Raw genomic sequence first — 26,025 nt, 5'->3', positions numbered from 1 at the left:
ACAAGTCCAGTAACATATGCTTAAAAGAGCTTTGTGAAATACCAGAAACATCAAAATTATTCTTGTAGTGAGGATAAGACTCATCTGTATTAGTAGGTTTTCACAACTTTTATGTAGACATCTGCCTTCTGCCACATTCCCAAGCCCTCCAAACACCCTGTAGTTCCACACTGCAATCATTCCTCGTAAAGATGAACAAGGAACCTAAGCCACATTTTCATGGCTGGTCAGGTTGGTGAAAAATCTGTCAAGAACAGTCGTGATATAGCAGATCCCACCTCTCACCTGCAGCCTTATTTGCTATGTTTCAAGTGAAGCTGCACCCGAGGGTTCATTATTTCATGAGTGCAGTCATCTTGTGTGAAGCACATATCATGCTACCAAAGGTTATCACACCAGCTTTGTACATTGCTTTAACATGTTGTGGTATTAAGCCATAGGTAACAAGTGAAAAGCAAAGCATTTCTTATTGGAATAACATTTAAAAAGCAGATGCATAACAGTCAGTGATTCAATCAAACTGACTGACTACAGAAAATTGCATATACGGAGGATTCAGCAGGAAAACTGATGATGCCTGCTTTTGGTGGCAGTTGCAACTTTGGCTGACCTCTGAGCAAATTTTAGCACTGGGTCTCAAATGGGACAACACTAGGAGAAACCTGATGGCTGCTTTCAAGTTTGGGTCTGACCTTGGATGACTCCTGAGGAAACTTGCTTGTCCCCAGTGACCTTTAGTTTACAAGAAGTCTTACGGAAACTGCCTCTGCTTACAGAGCAATGTCCTTTGGCGACACTAAGTAGAACTGGTAAGGCTAGACCAAAACAGCGGTGGTATCAGAATAACCCTGCTGTTTTCCCATGAGACAGACCTTGACTTCAGAAAGCCCCTACATTTTTCCCTGGAAAAGCTTGTATTAAACCTATGAGCATCAACCTCAGATACTACATGAGAAAACTTTTTACCCATCTTGGGCTTGTTACCCACCTCCTGACCAGCCTCTACTGACTCTGCAGCATGTCTCTGACCCATTCCAAAGCTAAAATAGAAACTGGATGTTGCCATGCCACTTGAGTGTACATTAATGTATTTTGAGAAAACATGATGGTAATTTTATAAGTTACATACTTCCTTCAGAAACAATAAGCACTCCCTACATCTAGCATGGTATAGTAACACTTCTGACAGCAATAAGGCAGATGACTTTAAAATCAGTGTCCTTTTTTCAAGAGGAAGTTACATTGGAAATAATGAAGTAGAAAATCAGTGTTTTTAAAGTGTATTTGAATATTCTGTTAAAAGTGGAAGAAGACAGACCTTCAAGTACAGAAATACCACATCTCAAAAGTTTTTATGTCAGGGCTCATGAAAAGGCTATGTATCCATGAAAACAGCTGGGCAAGGTACTACAAAATATGTGATGTTTTAAATTTAAAACTTGAACAAACTAAAGTCTTCATTTTCAGTTTTAGTATGAAAATCTTTGGACTTGAGAAAAAAAAAACAGGAAAAATGAATATAAATTGTCTTTGCTGGCCTTCCTGAAGTCACTTATCCAATGAATAAAAGTACTAGTATGTAAACAAACAGTAGGATACAGAAGTGTCCATCAAATATCATACTTCCTGACTAACCCTGTTCAGCCATAGCTGACTGTGAAGGGAAAGTAACTCCTTAGCACGGTCTGCTTGGTGAAGGCAGGTACCTGGTCTGTTTTGCTATCCAAAATTCAAGAGTGCCTTTCATGGCAGCTGGAAGGTCCATAAGAGGACTTTATACTCTTCTGCCTGTTAGTAGATAAAGGTTAATGCAATCAAACAGAATATTTTAAAACATTTCCCAAACCTGCCTGTCCTAATAGGGTAGTACTGGGTCATATTCATAAGCCTTGGAGGAAAGGACAAGATTTCCTCTGCTTGAAACTCCTTTAAGATGTCTTGATTGCCAGTGACAAGCATGGCCATGGCAAACTTCAGGGGCTTCTACAGCTTTTAAAAACAGCATGTTGCCACAGATTTTCATCAATACTTCTCAGAGTCTCCCCCAAGAAGAGAAGTAAAACTCAACAAAAGTGAAACTGAGGAAGAGTGGTTTATGTAATGGTCCTAACATGAAGTGATGCTACAGTTACTCCTGCCTTTTTCATTTGTAACATGTATTGAAGAAAGCTTTCATTGAAGTTTTTTTTCCAGCATCTTTCAGACTTGAAAATTTCCCAACATATACAACTCCTATTTTAAAATATGGTATTGGGTTATGACCAATTTTGGTTTATTGTTATAAAGCTTAATATGACATGATATATGCTTGCTTCTGTACAATATTATTCCCAAAGTTACATTTGCCTGCCTACCTACACAAATGAAAAAGAAATTGGTTTTCAGACAGGTGAGCCTGATATGTTGTACAGCGTTTGTATCATCACACAAACGTTAATACAAGCAGAAAAAGGAAAGTGGGAACACTCACCTGGGCCTGGGAAGAGAGGAGAGACCAGACCAGACCAGCTGTTTTCAACAGCTGTGTGAATTTAGATTTTACTTAGGTCAGCTGTGTAACTGCACCTGAACAATGCCACTGAGTCTTAGAAAGACGTCAGACAAATACATCTAGCATAGTAACTTGGATCACGGAAACGATCCTTAGCTAAGCTCTTACTGCTATGAGAAACTTGATTTTACAAAGCACATCTGAAGATATAACAAATCACAGGACGTTATCTGTTATTTATTGAAAGTGACATGTCTATCTCCACACTCCAGCTTAAACTCTACATGGATTATTGTATGTTTGCTTTTACATCATTTATAGTCTTATTGAGACAGTATCCTCCTTCAGTGGCATTAGAATAAAACAACAGAGCTGGGTATATCTCAGTGGTGGATTCTCCTTGAGTTTTGCAATTTATTTATTTCTAATTGATGCTGCAGCAATATGGTGTGGACTCCATGCTCCTACCATTTTGCCAAGTCAAAACTACTCTGATGCTTATTATAGCAGAACCTCTCTTGCTGTGTTTGGAAAACAACTATGAAATCAACAAAAAACTTGGAGCTTACATGACCACGGCTCCCTCATAAATAAAACAATATCATCTTTGGAATTTTTTATTATAAGTATTTCTAATCAATGCTAAGCATCTTTAAAGACACCAGATTTGGGTTTCCATTTTTTAAATTTGTGGCAGCTTAAGAGGAACTGACAGTGTGATTTCAACAGCAAGCAAGAGTTAATTATCTTTCCTGCCTAAATCCATAGTCTTTCTATCCAACCCATACAAAGGTGAACTGCTGTTGTGTAAAACTTAGGGACAACTGTCCAGATAGAGGAAGCCCAGTGCTCCCTGAGCTCCAAAGCAGCTATTGTCTGAAAGCTCTTTAGCCATGTATATTCTGCTGATTCAAAGAAATTAACTCAATAGTTTGATTAACTATTAAGTAGGTATTCTTTATTGACAGCGCTGGTTGCACGGGGGATCGCTCCACCTATCGTGCACACCGTTGCCCAATTTACCAGAAATTTATACAATGTAAATACACATATTCATGAGGTTATTCAATACAAAAACATACATATGCATAAGTGAGGCGGAGTAATTAAAAAGGCATGTGTCAGCAATTCTAAAATGTATATGTCATCATTGCGCATGCTCAGATTTGTCTCTGGTGGTCGTTTACTTCTTCAGGGGTTCTATCTTCTTCTTCCTCTTCTGTCCTTTAGATGAACTTTAGTCATTCACGCATGCTCTCTTCTTACTAGGCAATTATAACAGTTTTATGGTTGCTTCTCATACACCTTATCTTAGACCTATATTTCAGTTCTTATTATCACTTCCTTGGTTGACGCATCCGTCCTTGACGAGTATCGGTCCCTGACAAGCTTAATCCCTGACAGACACCAGTCCTTGGTAAGCAGTGTTACAAGAATCATATGGTTATGAGAACAAAGGCAGGAGTTCGTACCTTTGCTAGCCCTATCTATTCAAGCAAGGCCTCTACTTGTGTCTTCTCGACAAGATTTTGTGATTGTTCATGGTTCCTTCTTACAAACACCAGTCTTTGTCTCATATGTAAAGTTATAGAGAGACAATCATTGAGCAATTAGTAGTTCATTCTCTATATCACTGCCTCCCATAAATCTTTTGTTGTAATTTTACCACTGTCACGTGGGCTTGAAGAGGTACAATACTTTTCTTTAAGAGATCAAATCACCCTTTCCATGTGTAAAAGGATCATGAAAAAAAAAAGTCATGGGAGTCCTCAGGATAAAATACTTCAGTGCTCCAAAATTCTGCATCCTTAACTTCCATTTGAAAATTAACTTCCACAGAGTGGCGCTAGAATTGTAGGCTGCTTTCTGTCACTGTTATTAATGGGTCCCCACACTGCCATGTCCGTCCATTTAGTGATCTGCAAAGTGTTAACATGATAATGACAGCAGCCTGGGATAGCTCAGATACAAACAACTGGTGGGATGCTGCTAGAATCAATACTAGAAGTTGTGTGAAATTAATTTATATTCACAGGTCAAGCTCAAATTTCCATGGACCCTAGCACTTCCTAAAGCCAGTGTTCCTAAGAACAAGTTAAAACTGGTAACAAGAAACTCCATAAGCATGACAGTGAGAGTGCAAGCATACTTCACTGGTTTTAACATGGATGAGAAACTACAACCTTAAACCATCAATCAGAGATACTGCGGAAAGTCCCACCTTTCCCCTGTTGTAGGAATGAATAGCTGGGGATAGGGTAGTGCAAGCTTTGTTTTTTCTAGAGCTGAATCTGGCTTTATGTTGCTTATATGTGCATAAAGTGTAACCTCAGCACTGATTTCTGCACCACCACCAAGCGTTCCTGCTTCTTGCAACCTCAACCAAGCTTTCCCATTTGCTCTCTCTTACCCTGTGTATTAATTTTTGCGGCAGTCTGATCTGGCTGGAAAACATTATTTTTATTACTGTGAAATTAGCTTTCTTCAAGATCAGGTTTTGCAGTGGTGCAAACTTGCACTGGCCTGAACACATGCATGCTTTCAGTGCAACAGGGTAGCTAGGTAATGCCTTGTGTTTCCGTGGCCTTTCTCCACCAGGCTGAGCAGTTGAATTCCACTGCATTTTGTTTCATCCCTTTCCCTTTTTGCCTATGTACTCCCTTATTTTAAAGCATGACATCAGTCACGATGATGATTCAGGATGCCATACTCAAAACATAAATAAATAAAACTGAAATGTGTTTTTGCTTGAGCTCAGAGCCTAAGCTCATTTTCTCTTCTCTGTGTTCCACACTCTCTAATTAATTTCTCTGCAGCTGTGCAGCATTAGGCTTCATAGCCAGATGTATTCTCTGTCAGGGGAAAAAAAATCTGCTTACACTGCAGCCTGTCACCACATCTCTGATGCGTCCACAGAAGGCACCTGCAGAAATATTGTTAGTCTCTCCAAATTATATGCAATGGGATTCTTACTCTCTCCTCTTCCTGAAGAAAGCATGAAAAACTGAAGAGAAAAACAAAACAAACAACCAGACAAGGGTCAATATTTCTACAACAGGTAGAAATTTCATTCTGTCAATAACACCACTGCAGCAATTACAGAGACTCATCTATTACTTCCAAGAAAAAAGAAAGGATTTTTAAGTCATGCTAATATTTCTTTGCACAAAGCACCGTGATTTGCTTTTAAACGTAGAATTCTTAAAGCAGTTTCTGATGTGAAAATTGATGCAGCACTACCAAGTGTCTTATGCAAGGCTACATGACAATTCAGTGACAAAATAAAGATAAACCCTACTTGCCCACCCCTGAAGCCCACTTTTCCTACACCATTACTTATCTAACATCAATGCACTTTTCTTACCTTACCATAGAGCTTAGCGTCTACAACTATATGAGAAGTTTACATTCATTTACCTTCACTGTTCAAAGGTAAACTAAATGCACAAAACCTGGGGTTTTTTTATAAATTGCATAGATTTACATTTATACCAGAGATAAGAAGTGAAGTTCCACAGAGTTTGATGCCTAATCTTTGAATTCAGCAAATTAAATATCAGCAACTTTTAAAACTAGAGTTTAATTCTGCTGTTCCTCCAAGCTCTTGTATAATCATTACATAAATTTTGTGGTAATTTGTTTTTATTGGAAGTCTGCTTCTCGGAAGCTAAAACTACAATCCAATATACAGACATAAGTCATTTTAGATTCAGTGTTTGTTTTAAAAATCCTTAATTTAAGTAATCTAAAAAGCAAATTTTAGCAGGCTGAAGACTACATTTTTCGATGTGAAGCTATTCAAATTGCCTAACGTTAAAAGGCATTTTGAGGAAGGTGGCTTTGTGGATAAATTGGGACCGTAAGGCTCAATACACCGCGTTTCAGGTCTGTTGTGCCCTGCTAAGACTTTCTGTACGGGCCACTGCAAGCTGCTCTAGACACAGCCAGCCCCTCCGGGTACGGCAGAGTGAGGGAGCCTGCAGGGCCGGGCGTGTGCCGTCACATCAGAGGGGTCTCTCTCCTTTCTAGGCTGTAAATAAACAAATGCCTCTTACATGTGACTGTGGCGATTTTCATCCAGACTGGATGGCAGAAGTGATGGAATGTCGCTACCATGCAGCTGTAAAACTAAAGGAAGCTCAAACAAGCGCACCTTCACTGTTTTGCATGCAGTGTGTTTGGCTACTAGCCTAATTCTGTCATTATTAACTTCTTCTTTTAAGCCTAAAAGCCCCTCCCTAAAACGACGCACCCGGCACAGCGCCGGCAGCCGGGGCCTCCTGGCCTTCCTTCACAACCTGCACTTGGTTTTCCCGCCCGCCCGGGGCTGGGTTGGGGTTGTTCCCTCCCACAGAGGGCCCCGGCTTACACGCACTACACTTCCCCGGGCACACCGGAGCCGCCCTCTCCGCCGCGGCGGAGGCAGCTGCCACAGCACCCAGGCGCTTCTGCGCAGCCTGCGCCGCCGGCCGCCATTTCTCCTCCGCCGCCCGTGAGGTAACGCCACCTTCCTGCTGCCGCCGCCGCCGCCGCCGCCGCCCTGGCAACGGCTCGGGCAGGCCGGGTCCCCGCCCGCCAGCACCGCCCGCTCCTCTCCCCTCCCCCCCACCGCCGGCGAGGAGCGGCGCCGCGCCTGCGCGGCAGCGCTGCTGAGGCCAGCCGCCGGGTGGGCAGGCGGGAGGGGGGCGGGCGCATGCGCGGGGCGGCGGCTGGTGAGGAGGTGAGGCGGGCGCGGGGCAGGGGCGGCGGGGAGGGTTTGCGCTTTCCGTCCCGGCGGCTGTCGTCGTCGTCTCCGTCTCCGTCTCGCGGAGGGAGGGAGCTGGGGCCCCTCGCAGCTCGGCTCCCAACCGCCTCCCCGAGAGGTGGGTCCTTTCCTTAGTTCGGAGCAGAGCTGGAGGGTGTGAAAGGGGCCTGATCCAGGCTGGGAGCGCGGTGTTCCTGCCGGCGGGCGGCCGTCGTGTGCCGCGGCTGCCGTGGTGGGCGGCGGCGGCGGCTGGCTTTCCTGGAGAGGCTGCGGTGGGAGGGAGTCTCTCGTCAGCCCGTGAGCGTAAGGGAGCAGGGGTGGCTGACGCGCTCTTTCGTCTTCCCTGAAAACTGTGAAGGCACACGTAGAGCCTCAAACGGCCTCGGCTTCCCCGCTGCCCTCCGGGCTGGTCACCGGCTGGCAGGGGACGGCCTAGTGTTCAGCCGGCCTGGAGAAGGAGCCGGAGGAGGGTGCTTTACCCTCCCGCTGTGAGGAAATGCATCTGGACGATCTTACTAGGGACGCTGATGAGAGGGAAAAAGAAAAAAAAAAGAAAGAAAGTTCAGATACATGGAACGGAACGGTGCCAGAGGCCTGGCGGGTTACAGCTGTGTCGGTGAGGTGGCTGTTACTGCTCCTTAGATACTCCGGGGGTGTCCCCTCGGGAGCGCTGCAGGCAGAGAGGAAAGGAAGGCTGAGTTGTGGTCATGTGAGGTTTTGTCGAGAGCAGTGTGTTTTATCTTTTAGAGTTTTCCATCCTGGGTTGAATTTGTCGGTAAAACTTTTTTATTTAATGCGTTCCTGTGACTGTAGCGTAACTTTTAGGGAAGGTGGAACTTCCTGTTATCTTCTGCAGCCCCATGAAAATGGGGAAGCTCTATCAAAACGGGTAAGTTGCTAGGGAAAATGTTTAAGGATTTGTGTGTACGCACACACAAATGTCTATGTGCCTATGAAGAATTTTCCATCAATAGATTCTACCAAGTGCTAAATATTCATCTCGTATCGCAACACCCTGCATGTCACCGTGATGTAAAGGATATATATAGCATTTGTCAGTTTTCTTACACAAGTTGAATGTTGTGCAGGCTCATCATACTAGTGTAGTGAGTAAAGGGTATTTGAGGTCTGACTGACTAAAGCTTGTAAAGCGTACCACTTCATTATGTGGAAGGTATGCATATACGCTTCCTTCTTGAATGAAGTCTACAGTGAAATCTCAGGTGCAGAAGTCAGGTTGTCTCTTGAAGTCTTATTTGGAAACAAAAGAAGATGAGATAATAACGAGCGCAGCTCTGATCTTGTTTTTTTCTATGAAAACTTTTTTTTAGGTAACGTAAGCATTTCAGTTATACATGAGAGAGGAAGCAGGCATGTCAGCTCTTTGTCCACCACCATCTCCTGCAGTTGCTAAAACAGAGATCTCTTTGAATGGCGAGTCACCTCTACTAGCTGCCACTTTTGCTTACTGGGACAATATTCTTGGCCCCCGAGTGCGGCATATCTGGGCCCCAAAGACAGAACAGGTACTTCTCAGTGATGGTGAAATAACTTTTCTTGCTAACCACACCCTGAATGGAGAAATACTTCGGAATGCAGAAAGCGGTGCAATAGATGTGAAGTTCTTCGTCTTGGCAGAAAAAAGGGTAATCATTGTGTCATTAATCTTTGATGGAAACTGGAATGGAGACAGAAGCACGTATGGACTATCAATTATACTTCCACAAAGTGAACTTGGCTTCTACCTGCCACTTCACAGAGTATGCGTGGATAGGTTAACACATATTATAAGGAAAGGAAGAATATGGATGCACAAGGTAAGTTTATTGTTCATTACTAAAAACAGTTGTCCAAGTTATCTTGAGCAAAAGCAAGAATTAAGATTCTGTGACACTTGTTATGTAGCAAGTCATACACAAAAGCTCAGAGGATGTTGACATCTAAAAGTATACAATTTTGAAGGTTAAAAGTTATCAATATGTCAGCAAATTCAAGGCTGGGGTTTTTAGCCACATGATTTATCCTGGTAATATTATATAACCTATACCAGGCTATCTCAGTGAAACAGGTATCCTGTACAGATCTTAATCTCTGTGAATTTGATATAAATTTTTGCTTTTAAGTGTGTTAATTAGTGTATTTAAACTAGGTAGAATTGTAAATTTACTGTGTTTCAAATCATTGTTTTCACTGTTGAGTTCCAGAAGAGGGAACTGATGCAATTAATGTTGTCATTGTTATTACAGTGTTATTTTTCAAAAAAAGGGTATCAACAAACAGTTTGGCAGGTGTTAAATTGTGTAAAACTAGTGGGAGAACCAGGAAAATTACATCTCCTTTAGTCCAGATATTTCTACTTTTGAAATTCAAAAGGAAAACATGCTAGATTTTTCTTAAGAATTGCAACTCTTACCTTTGGATACATTATGGATAATTCCTTATGAAGTGAAAATTGTTATGTATTTTTGTTTAAAATAAATAACATTCTAACAAGAAAAATTAACATCTCTGTGGTCTTCATGGAGTACAAGTTGTCTTAGAGCAGTAGATTGCATGTCAGCTGTAATGTGTATGGTGATGCATGTTTGATAAAGTTTTTGTTCCTCTTCTGTTTTGAGACTTCTAGTCAACATACTTTAGACTTCCTTTTTGAGTGCTCTTATCTGAACTAATTAAGATTCCAGAAATAATAAGCTGATGCTTATTTTTATGGTGGTGTTTCCTTTTTGGTACCCGAACAAACTCCACTGATTTTTGCTGTATTGCCTGATGATGGCTGGCAGTGTTTTCTGTCACATTGGCTCTTCATACTTCTGGGTGGTTTTTTTTCAGAGGAAGGATAGGACATAGAGTTTATTTCTAATATAGTAGAAACACAAATGTGTCATTCCTGACCTAGTCTTCTAAAAGCCTGCTGGATGTTAGTGCTTTTGATGTAAGTGATGCTATCACATGTTCTTGTTTACATTCTTTCTCTGTCGTTTAGTGTCCTTTGTAGTGACTTTTAATGTGAGTGGTCAAATAAGAATTGTCCATCTTCCTTAGCTATAGTAGGTCTTCTCTCTTTTTGGACATTGATCCATATCAGTAAGTTTTCACAGTAGAAATAGCCATCAAGTGGCACTGAGAATGACAAAAAAAAATGTTTTCTACTAGTTTCCTCAGAAATCAGTCATTAAGTTCTTCATTCTTTTTCAGATGTTCTTGAAGCAGATAGGTCAGCTGGGTTAGCTGAGACAGTGATACATTCTGAAATAGACTTCTATTGTCTGTCTTTTTTTTTTTTTTTTTTTTTTTTTTTTCCTGGAGGAAGATCAAAGGTTCCTGCATATATCTGCAGTTCTGCAGCCATACCTAGAAGAGAGAAAACTGCTTTGAAAATGTAGATTAAACTTTAGGCTTGAGCTGTAGAATAATAATACTGAATTAAAACAGTCTCATTTTGTAGTTTGCGTTTTGAGGCAGTTCAGCAACTATGGCTACAACAGAACAAAAAATGTTGAAGTCATATCTGAAAGGAACTGTGTATCTGTTCTGGAATTTCTAATGGTTGTGGTTATCAGCTCTCATGAGTTCTGTGTAGAGCCAGACAACAGTTCCAGCTAGACTGTAGAAGAAGAAACATCACCTCAAGGACTAGGACAAACATGGCACAGTGTCAGACTGGCAAAGACAGACAAGCAACTCCAAGCAAGTCATCTATATGGGATTAAAATCCCCTTTTATCTACTTCAATTTTATGTTACAGATGTTTGTCTAATAATTTCGAGCGGTTATATTTCTAAAAAGAAGTGGCTCACACCATTTGTTCAGCCCTATCTTCATGAAGACTGACTTCTTTTAAAGCAAAGGATCATCATTGTCAAGGATGTCTTACTTCACTGACGCTGAACTCAAGGATGGAGTTGCCCCAAAGGAATCTGCCTCGTTCCAGTATTGTTTTTCACAGATGCTTCTTTTAAATGGTTAGACAAGTTTTATTACTGTTTTAGGGCAAGTTACTGTAGCTTGTTCCCTATTCATCTGCTCAAAAAAAGTCATGTAAACTCTTTTCCCACTTGAAGTTGATCAACTTTGAGTAGTTCAGTCACAGGAAACTAATAAGTAATCAATAAAAATGCAATAACCTGCCAGCATCAAGCAAAAGCTACCATTATTTCTCACAGCGTCTTCCATTTTGGGGGTATTATATTGATTGTTCCAGTGATTAATGCCAAATTCTCTTTGTGAATAATAACTTGATTCCATTGTAAGTTGCAGTTTGAATCCAGTTTGCTGCTCAGATGCTGATGAGTCTGTTTTGATAACTTTGTCCAGTCTCTTGTACATTGTCTTTTGTGTATTTTGAGGTTTCATGTCTCCTGTACTTGGTTAAAAAACAATGTTTTGAAGACTTGTCAGTGTCTCAAGATGTGGAAAAAAAAAAGGTCTTGTTTTTCCTACCCTCGTCCCCAAACAAATAATTTTTCTCATTCTGAAGATCTCTCTTTTCTCTTGCTGCATGAGGTTCCATCAGTCTGTATCCATTTGAAAATAAAAATCCATACCTAAAATGGAATTCTTCACTGTAATCTGATAATTTGGCATTTTCTTGATTTGTAATGAAGAAACTTAATGTTTTGTCATTGTCATCACACCCTCCCTTTCTTGTTACTCCTGGCCAAGCATGTGAGAGGTTTGGTGGGGGGCAAAGCAGGGCATGTTGGTCTGTTTAAAATGACATCACTTCCCGCTAATGTCAACTCTGTAAAAGAAAAAAGACTTGAACGTCGAAATTTGAATCTAAGAAGCGTGACTCCACAGGGAAGAAACTGTACCATTTGACTGTTGTGTGCATACATATATAAACAAATACCAGAGCGTTTATATTTAACTGCTTCTCTTGCTCAGGAGAGGCAAGAACATTTCCAGAAGATTGTGTTGGAAGGCACGGAGAGAATGGAGGATCAGGTAAGGGGCATCTGGTTGATGCGTATGGCACACCATCACAAAAGTATTTGACTGCATCTGGTGACTGTAGAAGTTGGTGCTGCTTCTTATTTTTGGGATCCAGGAAGATACTTTGGAGTGGCTGCTGACCTGCCATGCACAGGAGGCAAAGTTTCTGAAGATAGGATGATGGAAGCTGTGAACAAGTTGAAGGACAATATATTTCATCACTTTATGGGTAAAACGGAAATCTATGAAGAATATTACCTTTCAGAAAAGGAAAGTCACTTGAACTTGAAGCTCTGTAAAGGTAGTAGCTTCCATAGATTCATCCTCGCCTCCTATCAAGGATGGTTTTTCACTAGGTCGTTACCTTTTCAAGTTACAGAGACATACGGAGTCTGTCATGTTGGAATATGGTTGGAGACCTAACGGATAAGACTGTGCAAAGAATTTGATTTCTGAAACTGTAAATATGAAATTGCCGCTTCAGTTTCTTGTGATAGATAAATCAGATAAGTAATTTTGTGTGTTATTAACTAATATGCCTGTGTTTGGTTTCCTGTCATTGTTAAAACATCAGACTTGAATCTAAAATGCTTAACAGTAATTGCATGTAATATGGTATGATCAAATTATCTCACTCCAAATACTTGTCTAGGCCAATCAAACTTACTGTGAAAATTAGCATTGGACCCTGGAAATACATTTTAGACGTGATGTTGAGAAGCAATATGTATGTTTCCAGTTCATAATTATTGATGAGCAAAGCCCAAGAAGTCTATGCATCAATTTCCACTCATACCACACTTCCAAACAATAGGAATTTAAAGATGTTTTGCATGTAATATTGCAAGTTCATGTTAGTAGTAACTTCTAATACTGCACAATGTGCTTGTACTTCAAGCATTTTATTTATTGTGCAGGGCCAGAGCATCATTCCAATGCTGACGGGAGAGGTCATTCCTGTAATGGAACTCCTTTCATCTATGAAATCACACAGTGTTCCGGAAGAAATAGATGTAAGTCCTTGCGTTCTTTGCATTCTTAATAAAAAAGTGGCTTTGGCACTCTGGTTTGTTACTCCCTTTGGCGGACAAAACCCCACAGTTGTCATAAATTCTTGCACGCCCCAGTTGTTTCACATCAAGTTCTCCTAAGTGGTGTCGGGAATGGTTTAACATAACTGTTGTAGTTTGGTAAATATAATAGTAGAAGCAGCGGGTTTTATGGTCAGCACTTAGCAAAATTGACTGCATAGGATGATACCGTTTTTAAGAGTGGAGTGGAAAGGCTATTTGATGCATAGCAAAATGAATGGGGAGGTAAATGGTTTTAATGTTGATACTTGTTTCAGTGTGGTTTAAACTTCTCGAGGAAGTAGAAGTGATCTCTCATGCACTGATTTAAAGTATTTTGGAAAAGGTTATAGAAAAAAGCCGCTGAAAGGAATCTGACTTATGACTGGTGAAGAACGTTTTATAATTGAGTAACTTTCTCATTTTCAAAATGCTTTGGCTAAAGTCAGAAGGTCTTTTTAAAGTTGTGCTTTTTTGGACGGTCTTACAACTTAGCTTAAATAGTTCCCGAACAGTTCCCACCTATCGTTAAAACGAAAAATCAATTAATTGGAAGGTGTTGCAGAAGGTTGTCTAACCTTCCTTTATATTTACTTGCATTTCAGATAAGTGACACGGTACTAAATGATGATGACATTGGGGATAGTTGCCATGAAGGCTTTCTTCTCAAGTAAGAATTTCAGTTTTGATTTATCCTGCAGTAAAACAGTTTAAACCTGTGTGTGTATATGTATGTATATATCTATCTTTATGTGCATGTGAACATGTATTAGATTAGTTTTCTTCATAGGAGATGGGAGGATGATATGTATGTGGCTTTTTGAAATTTTTGTCTACAAAATGTGGCAGAAGTTGCTGTCGTTTTATAAGAATGGCTCTGAGCTGATAGCTGCATCTCTATAGACTGTTGTCACTGAGTCATTTGCTTGATAACAGAATTTCCACCAAATATAATTTTTCTTTGATAATTACATTTAAGTTTATGAGGATATAACTCTTAAGTCTTACATTTTTAAGAAATGCCAAAAAAAATGGGTTGTGGTTACTGCCTACACTATGAATAAGAGTCATTAATGGTATGGCATATAGAATGGTTATTATTAAATTGTGTATTTCTCTTTTTTCCCCCTGTTTTTAATGTGTAAGTGGAAGTAGTGGCACTTGAGAGCATCTTAGTCTCTTCCTCTGGGAAAGCATATTTCATAGATTTTAATTGATGGTCCATTACCTTTCAGAACATCTCTGGTGTAACCACATTCGTTTATGTAGTGCCTAGTGCCATCTATTTATACAGCGTCACATATGCTTTCAGTACTACAGAAATTCATGTGTTAAATTAACTAGTTCTTCACAAAAATGTAGTATTTAGTTCCATAGAGAATTTGGGAAATAATGAAGTGACTGTTATGGAGTGTATTATTGTAAACAACTAGAGCCATTGATCCTACAATGATGAGCTATTCTTATAACAGATGGAGATTTATTGGGCAGGTAGTAGCCTGTAGGGTGTCAGGTTAATCTCTTGTGCTGCTGCTTCTCCCTGTAAATTTTGCCTGGAAAAGAGTAACGTGGCCATTCGTGTGAAGGGTCCAAATGTCTGCTTTTTAGCTTATCTGCAAATCTTATTAGCTCATCTAGGTTCAGATTTCAAGTCTTAAATATAATGTTGTATGGATTTATACATGTCATTGAATAAAAATTGGATTGAACTAAGTTAACTGCCATATTAATAATACCAACCTCTAAAATAAGTAGTTATGCTTTCTTAGTAACTTCTAAATGAAATTAAACATCTATTTCTGCCCCAAAGGAAGAACTCATAGGTATTCAGATGACCTTAAATTTAACTCTTAGAATATACTGGATAAGAGAAATAGTAGCAGGTCCACTATAAAGTCCACCTGTAGGATTTCAGAGTCTGAGTGTAGCTATTATAATCCTTATCGATTAGAGGTGTTTATTAGAACTGGTTAATCACATACAATGCATCCTTCAGTAAGATAGTATAAATGTACTTTTGTATATTCACAGGTATTGGAGAAATTTTTTAATACTACCTAGACTATCTAGGGTATCTAGACTTTTTGAAGCTGTCGGCCAGGTGCTAGTTTGAGAAAGTACAGGGGGAAAGGGAGGATAAGGATAAGAAACCTCAACAGAAGTTTCTTAAGGACAAGTTAAGAGTTGTCAGGGTTAGTCCAGCTATATTTACTGCAGCCTTCAAGCTTAAGGGAGACTAAATCTGATCTGTGTGCTGCTGGCAATTCACAAGACAAGATCACTCAACTTCAAGCATGCCTGTGTGTATTTTGAGGGACTCAAGCTTGTGACATGCTCTTGCCCATGTAGTTAGCAAGAGTAGAACAGTTTACCTGCCAAGTCTCCCGAAATGGGTTTCTGACCCACAGTTTCAGAAAATTGGGACAACCATGGAATAGGTATTCTGTATAGATGCTTTTGAATCCTTCATTATTAGTATGTCTTCTGTTACTTTAGATGGCTTATTTTATACAGGTTCTGTAATACAGTTAGATAGTAGCAATAGACAGTTTTTGTTTGTGCTGTAACTGGTGTTTGGAGATATTGAGTGACAGTCTTTTTATTCATCAAAATGAAAATGTAGATACTATTGAACTTTTGGATTTCAGCAGTAACCTACACAGCTGTGTGAAGCCCTATGGATATGGGCCTATATTTACTCTAGAAGCACTTCATTTTTCTTATGAAGATGATAATTGTTTTATTTGAAATGTCTGGTTAAATGTATTAACCTATGTTTCTTTTTATTTGCAGTGCAATTAGTTCACACCTGCAGACCTGTGGTTGTTCTGTAGTTGTAGGAAGCAGCGCAGAAAAAGTTAATAAGGTAATGCACTTTCTAATAAACCAAACTTAAATGCTGACTGTTAGGAGTGTTAGTGTGTTATTTGGAACAAGGTTTATCTATAAACATACTTGGGGTTGAAGAAGGACAGAATACTGTTGTCTGGTTATCTTCATCTGATTCATCTAGCAGTTGATAATTCTGCCTGAAAACTGCCTTATCAGTTATATTCTGGCAACTATAGAAAACCAATGTATTTAATTTAATTGATACTCTATATAAACAAGTAAATTAGTCTGAGCTTTTTGTTAGCTACAATACACAAATTGAAGAGGTCTGAACTGGCTTGCTCAGTTCAGCTATGGCAGTGGGTATTTTCCATGTATTCTTAAGAAATTAGTATCTGCATAATTTTTCTTAACACTGGGGAATAAATGTACTTCTGCATCATGAACTGCTTATGTTTCGTGGAACCTCAAAGCTGCTGAGCCTGTAGTCACACAAACAAACATGTTGAAACAGGCAAGCTTACCAGGACTTCAAACCATTCCAGCAATTCCAGTGTATTTTTTCATCATAGCTGTATTTGTGTTGACTTCATCTTCAGTCTGTTTAATACTTAATTGGTAAGTAAGTGTACAGTTCAGCTGGTAGATCTTAAATTAGGTTTGACTCATTGTCCGGGTTTCAGCTGGGATAGAGTTGTCTTTCTAGTAGCTGGTATAGTCCTGTGGTTTTGAGTTAAATATGAGAAGAATGTTGATAACACACTGATGTTTTCAGTTGTTGCTAAGTAGTGTTTAGTCTAAAGTCAAGGATATTTCAGCTTCTGATGCCCAGCCAGCAAGAAGGCCAGAGGGGCACAAGAATTTGGGAGGGAACACAGCCAGGGCAGCTGACCCAAACTGGCCAATGGGGTGTTCCATACCATGTGACATCATGCCCAGTATATAAACTGAGGGAATGGGTGGGGTGGGGATCACCACTCAGGGACTAACTGGGCATCAATCGGCAGGTGGTGAGCAATTGCATTGTGCATCATTTGTATATTCCAATCCTTTTATTGTTACTATTGTCACTTTATTAGTGTTAGCATTATTAGTTTCTTCTTTTCTCTTCTATTAAACCATTCTTATCTCAACCTAGGAGTTTAACTTCTCTTCCCGATTTTCTCCCCCATCCCACTGGGGGGGCGGGGGCGGGGAAGTGAGCGTCTGCATGGTGCTTAGTTGCTGGCTGGGGTTAAGCCATGACACTCATCTTTCCAGAAGAACCAGAAAGAGGCAAAGTCCAGATCTAAACCCCTGAAAACGTGTCCTCTAAAAACAAAACACTCAGTGTGTCATACTGGCTGGAGCATATCAGGGATGATATTTAGGAGCTTTCAGGTCTAGAAAAAATAAGCAGCATTAGCTGTACCTCTTAAAAGGGAAGAGTATATACATAATTATGGTCTATTTGGGAGGAAAAAAGGTCACTCTTGGAAGCTGTCATTTCAGAACAAGAAAATAATTACATTTTTGTGGCAGACTTTTTTTTCCCCATGCTGTTAGTAACTCTCTTGTAAGCTTGTTAAGAAATATTTAATTTGAACCAATATGAAACTATCACCTGCCCTGCTTTTCCTCTAATGTTTTAGTGTAAATGGAGAATTTCTTGATGCTTACTTTAAACTTATCCAGTATGTGAGGGAAAAATCAAATGAGGATGTTCTCCTTATTCAGAATTGTCCAAGTATTTTTTTTGTATACAGCTTTTTGATTATACCAAAATGCTAGTTTCAGATAAACTGAAGGCAGCTGCTGGAAGAGATACACTTGTGTTTACTGTCCATTGCAATATTTCTTAAGCATATTTCCTTTTAGTGTACTGCAATGTATCGGCATTTTGTTTAGAGAGATTTCCCTTTGACTTGCATTCAGTTAGGGTGTTACTCCATCCCTTCTGATAAAAAAAACTGAAGTTAATTTTCAGTTAGGATATTCAGAAATAAATCATGAAGGAAATGTTGTTTTCTTTGAGAGTAGATGTATTTCACTAAATCTACTGCCTCTTTACGGTCACAGCTGTGTCCTTTTAATAAACCTCTTTGATTCAGAATATTCCTGCAACTGAGAATGAAAAGAAAGGTTTCATAAAAGTGCAATCCTAGAGCCTTCAGGTATTAGGCACCACCACGCTTAATGACTATACCAATACTGCTGTGACGGTAAGGTTCTGTGTAGTTATGTAGCTTTACAAGTTTTCAATTTACACTGGGGCCTCTGGGCCATACAATAACAATAGTCCCATGTCCTGAGACTATGACAAAGGTCCTATAGTGGTACCTGTGGAGAAAAAGTATATTCAGAAAACTTTATGGCATACTTTAGCTTTCCTTAAAGTAAAAAAAAAAACACCTATTGTATCTTGCTGAAGTGGCAAAAAAGCATTAGTGAAAAACTAGGTTGTCATTTTTAGGTACTGCACAAACACATTGTGCAAGGATAGAGCCTTCTCCAACACCTTACAGACACAGGAAGGACTCCACAGGTTAAGACTGAAAGATTAGCAGAATGCATGGTTACTTGTAGCTGTAGTAGCACAGCAGTTTGAAAATGGATAATGAAGTACCTTTGTTGCTCTTAAGGGAAAGTTTGAGGAAATTACTGAGGAAATAAGCATGGTTACTTATTTAGGAAATCGACTGTGCCTGAATGAATAAAGCAAGAGGCTTAAAAGGCTAGGAAAGTAATCACAGTAATTCATGTTTATGTAATAGGAAGAGGCAGCAGAAGGCAAAAGTGATTTGTTCTGTGTAGTTGACTAAAAAACAAACTTTGACAAAAAGTGTAGGATTTTTTCTTTATTTGACAAGGAGTTGGAGTAATATGGCTTACAGCTTAATAATTGAAGTATGTCACTGTTCTGTGACCTTGTTAAAGTTTTGGCTTTTCTAATAAGCATGGTGAACTTTTTTGTTCATAATTTGAAATGCCTAATATATTCTAATCAGAAATTCCATTTGAAGATCAGTTCATTCCTTACATTTTCATGTTTTTCAAAACTGTTCTTTTTAATGCAGATTGTGAGAACGTTGTGTCTGTTTCTTACACCGTCAGAGCGGAAGTGTTCCAGACTCTGTAGAAATGAGTCTTCTTTCAAATACGAATCAGGACTTTTTGTTCAAGGCTTACTCAAAGTAAGTAAGCTTAGGGTAGTTCTATTCTTCTGTAGTGTAGGAACATTCTTTGATGTGTGTATGCGTGTGCATATCTGGCACTATCACTTTCCTTGTAACTATTTGCATGTTAAAATTCCAAGCCAGTCTTTTCTCTAACACATCTACTTCTTGAGTATTGTTCCTGTACTTCGAGGTACAATAATAATAATACTCTTTTGGCTACTTGGGGCTAGAATCCCAAAAGGCATTAAATTTTTGTGTTGTACCAAAACCAAAAAAAAGAACAGTCCATCCATCCTACAGTTTCCAAGCATTTTTAATAGAAAAATAATGCTTCTTGCTCTAGCAAGCAGTCTAAACTTACCAGATAAATATAATATTGTAGTGTTAATGGGCTCATGAAGCAGATGATGCAATACTGTAATATACAGGTTACCTCAGTACCTGTTTTCATGATTATATTAAGGGAAACATCCAGTATGAAGGACTTTTTACTGGGCTACAACCACCAGTTCTCTCAAACAAAACGTGTCTAAACAAATGAGATTTAAAATTTAGGCATGATGCTTTAATACTGTTTTGTTCCAGTATAGCTTTGTTGTTTTTTTTTAAAAGTAACTAGAAGAATAATTTTTTTTTCACTAAAACAGGATGCAACAGGAAGCTTTGTGTTGCCTTTCCGTCAAGTAATGTATGCCCCATACCCTACTACACATATAGACGTAGATGTCAATACAGTGAAGCAGATGCCCCCTTGTCATGAACACATCTATAACCAACGACGATACATGAGATCCGAGCTGACAGCATTTTGGAGAGCTAATTCAGATGAAGAAATGTCTCAGGATCATATTATCCACACAGATGAGAGTTTCACACCTGATTTGTATGTACTTCTCTGTCACATCTCTCAGAAGTTACTTGATTTGGGACAAGAGAGTAAAGTAGTACAAAGTGTACTTTCTGATGAAGTACATGAGGTTTTTTGTTTTTAATAAGCTTCTTCAGCTCCAGTACTTGCATTTGTTTTGGAGGAGTTTACCAGTTCCATCAGTAGTTTCATTGCATTAAATATTACTGAAACTCATTTTCAGTGATACATCTGACCATGTTATCTTAATTTTGTTGCCTGTTTTAAATAGGTGCATAACAGACCTAGTTGTATTTGACAGGGCCCAATGGCTTTCCTGGGTTTAGTTAATAACAACTGAAAGTTTTGTTTTAAAATTCTGGATTAGCTTTTAAAATAGCAGGATTTTAAATCACTAAAATTTTGAATTCACTTTTAATTTCTGCCAGATTGTAAACAGTAATGCTGTTGCTGTGCACAACTGGTGGACAGTTAGTGTCCATGGCATTACCTCACGTTTGTTTGCTTTCTTTTCTATAGAAATGTCTTTCAAGATATTCTGCATCGAGATACATTAGTAAAAGCCTTCCTGGATCAGGTAATTGTTGCTTTTTCAGAAAGAACAAGAACTGAAGTTCAGTGCTTTGAGCCCTAGTAACAGATAATTTAACATGAAGATAATTTGTTGGCTTGGTAGCTCTTTTTCATACTAGTGCTGTGATTCTTCTCTGCATAACTAGAGAGAAAAATACTTGTGTTATTTGTAGTATAATACTGAAGTTCCTTATGTATGAAAAACAATGCACATTTTCTATTGCTGTGCAACAGTGTCCACAATTACGTATTGAGAAAGCTACCTGATGGAGATTAATTTCATATCATTTTAAAAAGGAAAACAATACTTTATCCAAACAGAATTGTAAAACAGCTTAATTTATTGCATCTGAGCGGTTAGAAAACTAAGAAAGGATGTTGAGTATATCTACAAATATACTGTTAATATGCCTGCTTTGCCATAATTAAGGATATGTATGTGTCTATGTAATGTTTCTTTATATTCCACATTCTTAAAATGATACTTGAATTTCCATGTTTACTTATTTTTTTTGTATAATTTTTAATAGATCTTCCATCTGAAGCCTGGCTTGTCTCTAAGGAGTACTTTCCTTGCACAATTTCTACTAGTCCTTCATAGAAAAGCCTTAACTTTAATAAAATACGTAGAGGATGACACGTAAGTGAACAGATAATAGAAAGCAGGTGTTGAGAAACTTCCTCTGTTCTTTTTTACACCTTTTTTATTTTCTTACAGGCAAAAAGGAAAAAAACCTTTTAAGTCTCTTCGTAGTTTAAAGGTAGATCTTGACTTAGCAGCAGAGGGCGATCTTAACATAATAATGGCTTTGGCTGAGAAGATTAAACCAGGTCTACATACTTTTATCTTTGGGAAGCCGTTCTACACTAGTGTACAAGAACGTGATGTGCTCATGACGTTTTAAAGTTCTCCACCACTGACGTGTAGTATTGCAATCTTGCATGGTACGAAAAGAAATCTGCCAGTGTGACCACCACGCTTGTGACAATCATTGACTTGATTGAGGATGGAGCATTAGGAGCACAGTGACACTACAGTCTGTCTGAAGCAGGAGGGGATCTTTTTAGAGGCAATATCAGCTTGACTAGACAAGTATGATTTTAATGAATCCATCTCTTATGTCTGTTTTAACAATAAATGTTACCAGAGGTTCCCTTGCCATATCGGCTTAGTAGATAAATTTGAAAAAGTTTTGGTGTATGATAAAGGGAAGCATTTTAGTTTTCTTTCCCGAGAGACTTCCTTAAGGTGTGTGTCAGTTTTTCCCAGTTCTGCTGTGTCAGTATATTTAGTGTTTCCACAGAAAACAATACATATGTCCTCTCTAATCATGGAATAATCACGGAGATTGCAGAATAGGGGCCCTCCAGGCATTTCAAAGAGGTTTTAAAAGTGTTTGTTCTTATGTATGTGGTACAAATCTGAAATATGTCTTCCCTCATCTCCCTTTTTAACACTACTGTCTCCTCCATTTAGAGCATTAAAAGTGTTTGGGATTTTTAATATACTACAAATTGCTATTCTTGTGTGCAAACTGTTGACTATGAGCAGCTTAAATAGCAGCACTCTGCTTGTGGGAACTGGGTCATTATTTAAGCAGCTTTCTGCATGCAAGTGCCAACCAGGATACTCTGTCACAGATTGTTGGGCCATCCCGCAGTGAAGTGTTCAATGATCCAGCATAATTGAGCTCTTTCAAAACACAAAGCAGAAAACTTGTGTCATTCAGCAGCAGTTGTCAGTCTTTCTGTCTGTAAACTGCTGCTGTTTTTTCCATTGTCAGTTAGAATAAGGTTCAGATTAAAGTATTAGACCTTCCCAAAGAACAGGATGGTGATAGCCAAACTAAAAGATAAAACAGTAATATTTTTTTTTTTGCATTGCCATTAATATATTTAGTAATCCTTAATTCAGAGATGAGCACAGCTATGAACTAATGTGATTAGCATTTTCCTAAGTGAATTCTAGTGAATAATCTTGCCCATCTTCTTAGTTCATCTTAGCACATCACCAATTTTGCTTTGCTTGAAAATAAAAACACTTTTTCTATTTGTATGCCTCAACCTTTCCTTCTCAGAAACATGTAGAGCAGTGTGGTATCAGGTTAATCCACACCCTTTTTTTTGAGTTCTGACGCATGGTTGGTGTGTGTTATATTTAAATCAGTGGTACATCTGTACTGCATGTTGTTGTATTTCTTTTCTTTTTGGGCAAACACAGGAATATATTTGTATTGTGTAAGCATAACCTCGTAAATCAATATTCATTGTGAAAGAGCTGCACTTGTGATTAAAGAAGCCACAGCTGCTTTATTGCTAAAATTGTCCTTGGAGAACAGGTTTCTGTTTTCAAGATAGCTTTTTAGTGGCTCTTTCATGCAGCGAGGTGTTGGAAGTTAACAAAAGTTAGATTCACAGCTTCTCCTGAAATGTGCAATACTCAGATTTTAAAAGGAATACAGTCCTTTTTTATTTAGATGTCCAGAATTCCCTTACACTTCCTGAAAGACAAAGATTCACAATTAATTTGGGGCTGTTTAGTCTAGAAAAGAGGAGGCTGAGACCTTAACGCTCTCTACAACTACCTGAAAGGGGGTTGTAGTGAGGTGAGTGCTGGTCTATTCTGTTGGGTGGCTGGAGATAGGACAAGAGGAAATGGCCTCAAGTTGAGGCAAGGGAGATTTAGGTTAGATATTAGGAAAAAAATTTTTACTGAGAGGGTTGTCAAACATTGGAATGGGCTGCCCAGGGAAGTGGTTGAGTCACCATCCCTAGAGGTATTAAAAAAGCGAGTGGACGGAGTACTTCACGACATGGTTTAGTGGACATGGTTAATGGTTGGACTCGATCTTGAAGGTCTTTTCCAACCTAAATGATTCTATGATTCTAAATATTTAGTGCTTCTGAAAGACGTGGAATTGAGCCCCACTGCACACCATTTTTGTGAAGGAACATCATCAGCATTACCGGGTTGAATATGTGATTACATTTTGTGGAGCCGTTGTTTTCTGCACGTCCCTGTAGGACTCTTGCAATGAGCTCACTGCTTTGCGAAAAGAACTTGTCAGAATTATGCTGACATAAGTTACTTGCACTGAGATTCTTTTGTCTTCCTGCCATTATTGATCCATTAGAAAAGAGCCTGATTGTGCTAAGTTTTTACTCTCATGTTTAAGATTGTGGAAAAAAATGTAAAGACTGCTGAAACTTCTCATGTAGAAGTTGTAGTGAAGGCTAAAGAAGAGCTTTAAATGTGTTGCTGAAATTAATCACTTCACATTGACAGCCATTGGAAACTTAGCATTGACACTACTAACAGTAAAGCTCTGTTTACTAAAGATCCTGTCACTTTTTGAAATTACTAAATGCTGGAAACTTTCTCACTTGCTACTTTTGTTGCACAACTGTCACAATTGCACTGTCAGAGCTGCAGAATGTATGGTGAAGTAAATTATTAAATGCATCTGCATGTTGTGTTGTAAATCTTGCTCAGGAACAAAGTGTTCTAATAAAATCCATGCACAATTTTTTACTTTAATTGCTCTAGATTTTTTTCATAGAAATTTCTGTTCTGTGTCTGATAGAATAGTTATATTTTATCCTTTGAAATAAAGAAGAAACCTTTTTCCATATAGACTGCCATTGTTAGAAAGTCATCTGTTACTTAGTTCCTCCACTTCTGTTAAGGACTTAACTCATTTCAGTCCGAGACTGGTGTGACTTGCTATGCCTCTGATGTGCTCAAATAAGAATTTAGCCTCTACTTTTAAAAAGTTATAGTCCCATATGTGAGAATTTAGAAATGTTTTAAGGAGTTCACTTATATCTAGCAATCAGTGAGTACCTTTCTTCAGAATTTTAGTTCCTTACAGTTAAAAGAATATAGAGCAAGTTTATTTCTTCCAGTTGGATTTGAAAGGGGAGTAGTGTTTTAGAGCATTTTTAGTAGCACATTTTCCCCAATCTTGATTTCTGGTCTTTGCATACCTATAAAGGTAGCACAGAAAGACATCCACTAGAATGTCTTATTTGTGAGGACTGCAGAGGATATTCCCAGTCTATGTATCAGTATGTTGTAATGTCAGTTTTATTCCACAGCGAAATGGGTATTTTGGTAATGTTGTTATCGCTGAGCCACCAGCACATTATACCAATACAGAGTGCCAGGACTTCTACACTCCATCCTCTACTGAGAAAAGGCATTAGAAAGATTTCTCTTCCTGCTCTCAGATCTGTGAAGGCAAAGGAATGTGGTCCAAAATGTGAGGGCAGTCTCATACAGGCATGTCACTCACCTCTGTTGTCTAATCAGAGCCTACAAAGAATATACTTTGTTCTCTCTTAAAGACTAAAGAGGCATAAACTACATACATTAGTATGCAGAGGAGTTTTTTGCACATGAACAGAACATGGTTGTGTCATTTACCTCGGTCCTGGCATAGAGCTAACAGAGATCTGTTACACCTCCTACTTGGGCAAAACACCAAGGAAACTCCGTGGCAGCATGGCCTTATTTACAAGGTTGTTCATGTGATACTTTGGTTAAAGGAAGTAATTATCTCGCTTCTCAAAGGCATGCTGTTCATATGGATGTCCAGAGGATTCAAACACAGAAGACTTTAATTAAAGTTGAGAAGTATGAAAAAAGGACACAATCCTGACAGTGATCATGGAGTAACTCTGACTTCAGTTTTAACTGAAATAATAGAGCTACCCTGCAAGAACTATTAACCTTAAGTTAGCACAGGGGAGCTTTTCAAAGCAAAAGATCAATGGAAAGAGAAATTTCTGCTTAAATGGCATGGCATGGCAACTGGTAATTAAGCCCTTTTTTTTTACGTATTTGTATCTGTATTGTCATGGAGGTGGGTGAGGTCCCTGGCAACCAGCAGAGGGCCAAAAGACAATCTGGGGAACTGCAGGTTGACCAGTTTCACTCAGGTACCTGGGAAAATCATGGTATGTGTCTTCTTGGAGCACATCTTGTCACATGAGGGAGAAGAAGGTGATGGGGAACTGTCAGCATAGTTTGGCCAAGAGTGAATGGTACTTCACCCACCTCATCGCTTTGTGTGATAAAATGAGTGGATTAGTGGACATGTGGAAAACAGGGGATATCGTTTAGGTTGACTTCAGCAAGGCCTCCAGCACTCTCCCACAATGTCCTTGTGTCCAGGCTGGATGTTGGGGTCTGGGTGGGTGCCCCAGCAGGGGAGTAAATACCTGGCTGGTCGGCTGGTTGGGCAGAGATGGTGGTTGCTGGATAGAATCTTCTGGTAGGCTTGTGCCCCGCGGGGTCCCAACAAGGTCTGCCCTGGGGCTTGTCCTGTTCAGCATCTCTATCCATGACC

General features: G+C 39.1%; 1 protein-coding gene across 10 annotated transcripts; it reads left to right on the top strand.

The window, feature by feature from the left end:
- Nucleotides 1-6,702: 6,702 nt before the first annotated feature.
- On the top strand, nt 6,703-24,212 carry C9orf72 (C9orf72-SMCR8 complex subunit). 10 transcript variants are annotated; one of them, XR_007505060.1, is made up of 12 exons: nt 7,230-7,353; nt 8,567-9,052; nt 12,126-12,185; nt 13,091-13,186; nt 13,849-13,913; nt 16,037-16,109; nt 19,132-19,248; nt 19,881-20,116; nt 20,621-20,678; nt 21,205-21,314; nt 21,393-21,767; nt 23,573-24,212. XR_007505060.1 is itself a non-coding variant. In XM_049794901.1 (11 exons), the coding sequence occupies exons 2-11, from the start codon at nt 8,591-8,593 to the stop codon at nt 21,577-21,579; spliced, it is 1,464 nt and encodes a 487-aa protein (XP_049650858.1). In that variant the 5' UTR covers nt 6,703-6,988; nt 8,567-8,590; the 3' UTR covers nt 21,580-24,212. The 10 variants fall into 10 exon arrangements, 9 of the variants coding, with proteins under 9 accessions (XP_049650858.1, XP_049650856.1, XP_049650859.1 ...); XM_049794901.1 differs by lacking the exon at nt 7,230-7,353 and adding an exon at nt 6,703-6,988 and having other exon boundaries at nt 21,393-24,212; XM_049794899.1 differs by lacking the exon at nt 7,230-7,353 and adding an exon at nt 7,128-7,211 and having other exon boundaries at nt 21,393-24,212.
- The last annotated feature ends 1,813 nt before the right edge of the window (nt 24,213-26,025 follow it).

This window comes from Accipiter gentilis, chromosome Z (genome assembly GCF_929443795.1).
Source record: "Accipiter gentilis chromosome Z, bAccGen1.1, whole genome shotgun sequence".
NCBI classification, from domain to species: domain Eukaryota; kingdom Metazoa; phylum Chordata; class Aves; order Accipitriformes; family Accipitridae; genus Astur; species Astur gentilis.
The sequence above is the reverse complement of the archived record's forward strand: the minus strand, read 5'-3'. Positions and strand labels throughout refer to the sequence as shown.

What these genes read in the sequence shown, in the direction of transcription:
- C9orf72 (XM_049794901.1), top strand. Translation starts at nt 8,591, where the DNA reads ATGAGAGAGGAAGCAGGCATGTCAGCTCTTTGTCCACCACCATCTCCT. An exon ending in GTGTTCCGGAAGAAATAGAT is followed by an intron (nt 13,187 to 13,848) that starts GTAAGTCCTTGC and finishes CTTGCATTTCAG; the next exon opens with ATAAGTGACACGGTACTAAA. An exon ending in AAATACGTAGAGGATGACAC is followed by an intron (nt 21,315 to 21,392) that starts GTAAGTGAACAG and finishes ATTTTCTTACAG; the next exon opens with GCAAAAAGGAAAAAAACCTT.